At 40.6% G+C, this 1,297-nt stretch overlaps 1 protein-coding gene across 1 annotated transcript in view; it reads left to right on the top strand.

Moving 5' to 3' along the window:
- Window positions 1-1,245, top strand: part of angel1 (angel homolog 1 (Drosophila)) — a 5,362-nt gene extending 4,117 nt beyond the window's left edge. The window contains exons 7-10 of the mRNA XM_032499793.1: window positions 323-433; window positions 517-550; window positions 668-831; window positions 923-1,245. Coding sequence (XP_032355684.1) covers window positions 323-433; window positions 517-550; window positions 668-831; window positions 923-1,080 — 467 coding nt within the window. The 3' untranslated portion in view covers window positions 1,081-1,245. The remainder of the gene's footprint in view (window positions 1-322; window positions 434-516; window positions 551-667; window positions 832-922) is intronic.
- The last annotated feature ends 52 nt before the right edge of the window (window positions 1,246-1,297 follow it).

The following is a 1,297-nucleotide window of genomic DNA, read 5'->3' on the forward strand; positions in this document are numbered from 1 at the left end:
TTACTCGATGCCAGAGTAACTCACTGAGCAAATTCAAATTGTGTTCTCGTGAGAACTCTGGATTTCCAGGGTATTGAAACTGTGGTGATTGTAAAGATCTTTTGGGCTGCCGGGTTGAAGATGTCTGTGAAGCAAACACTTGATGCCTTTTTTTGTTTAAATTCCAATAACGTCTTCATTACATAAATCAGAATCAGAAAGGGATTTATTCCCAAGCAACACTTATTGTTGGGTGTTAACATTATTTTTAACATTATGATCTTTTGTGTTTAATATCATCTCCCACTTCACTTCTTATCCTATTATTGTTCGCCTTGTGTAGGGAAAGGTCAGTACAGCCATGAGTTCATGTTGCAGCTGCGCTTCTGTCCAGCTGCATGTGTCCGTCCTCTGGACTTACAGCAGATCCCAGGCGTGACAGACAACACACCAGGTACGGGCTTGCAATACAAAAACCACAACATCACTTTTTACCGTAATGGTTTAAATATCTGGGTCTTCTTTTTTTATGCACAGATGCTTCAAGGGGAAGTCAGTCTTATAACAAAAGGTCAGTTTATGTCATATGGCCTTCATACATATATGTGGTATCAGATGGCATGACAGTTTCACAGCAGCAGACCAACGGAATTCAGATGTGATTTTATTTACAAGTTTTATGTCACAGGTTCAGACGCACGATCAGTCATCGGTTAGACCTGGAATCTGTCTACAAGCACGTTCTTCCAGGCTTTGGCAATCCAGAAGTGACGACCCTGCACTCTGAAGCTGGAGCTACTGTTGACTACATCTTCTACTCCCCTAGACGCGTCTTACCCAGTCATCTAAACGGTATGAGATCATAAAAACGGAAAAGAGGTGTTGCAGCTCTGAATGAATTTGCTACGGTAGATAACATATTTGTTGTTGTTATTTTTCTCAGCTAGTGACCTTGTGAGTGAAGGTCTGAAGCTGATTGGTTCTCTCTCACTCCTATCAGAGGATGTCTTATGGTCAATGAGGGGCCTGCCCAATCACATATTTCCCTCCGACCATCTCAGTCTTCTGGCCAAATTCCAGTTGGACCTGAATTCAGCATGACAGAAAAAGACTGGGTGAACTAGATGATGTCAGAGGATGAGCAAATTTCAGTTCAAATGATTCAGGGCTTACTCGGTTTTTGGTTGTTTGTCTGGCATCAAGGGATTATAGTTTTCTAACTGAATAGAAGTTAATATGCTGTAATCTTTCATTTAAAAATGCAGGCAGTTATTGCTTTATTTTTTATTGCTGTGATAATTGAATAAATAACCAGGAT

Source organism: Etheostoma spectabile, chromosome 20 (genome assembly GCF_008692095.1).
Source record: "Etheostoma spectabile isolate EspeVRDwgs_2016 chromosome 20, UIUC_Espe_1.0, whole genome shotgun sequence".
NCBI classification, from domain to species: Eukaryota; Metazoa; Chordata; class Actinopteri; order Perciformes; family Percidae; genus Etheostoma; species Etheostoma spectabile.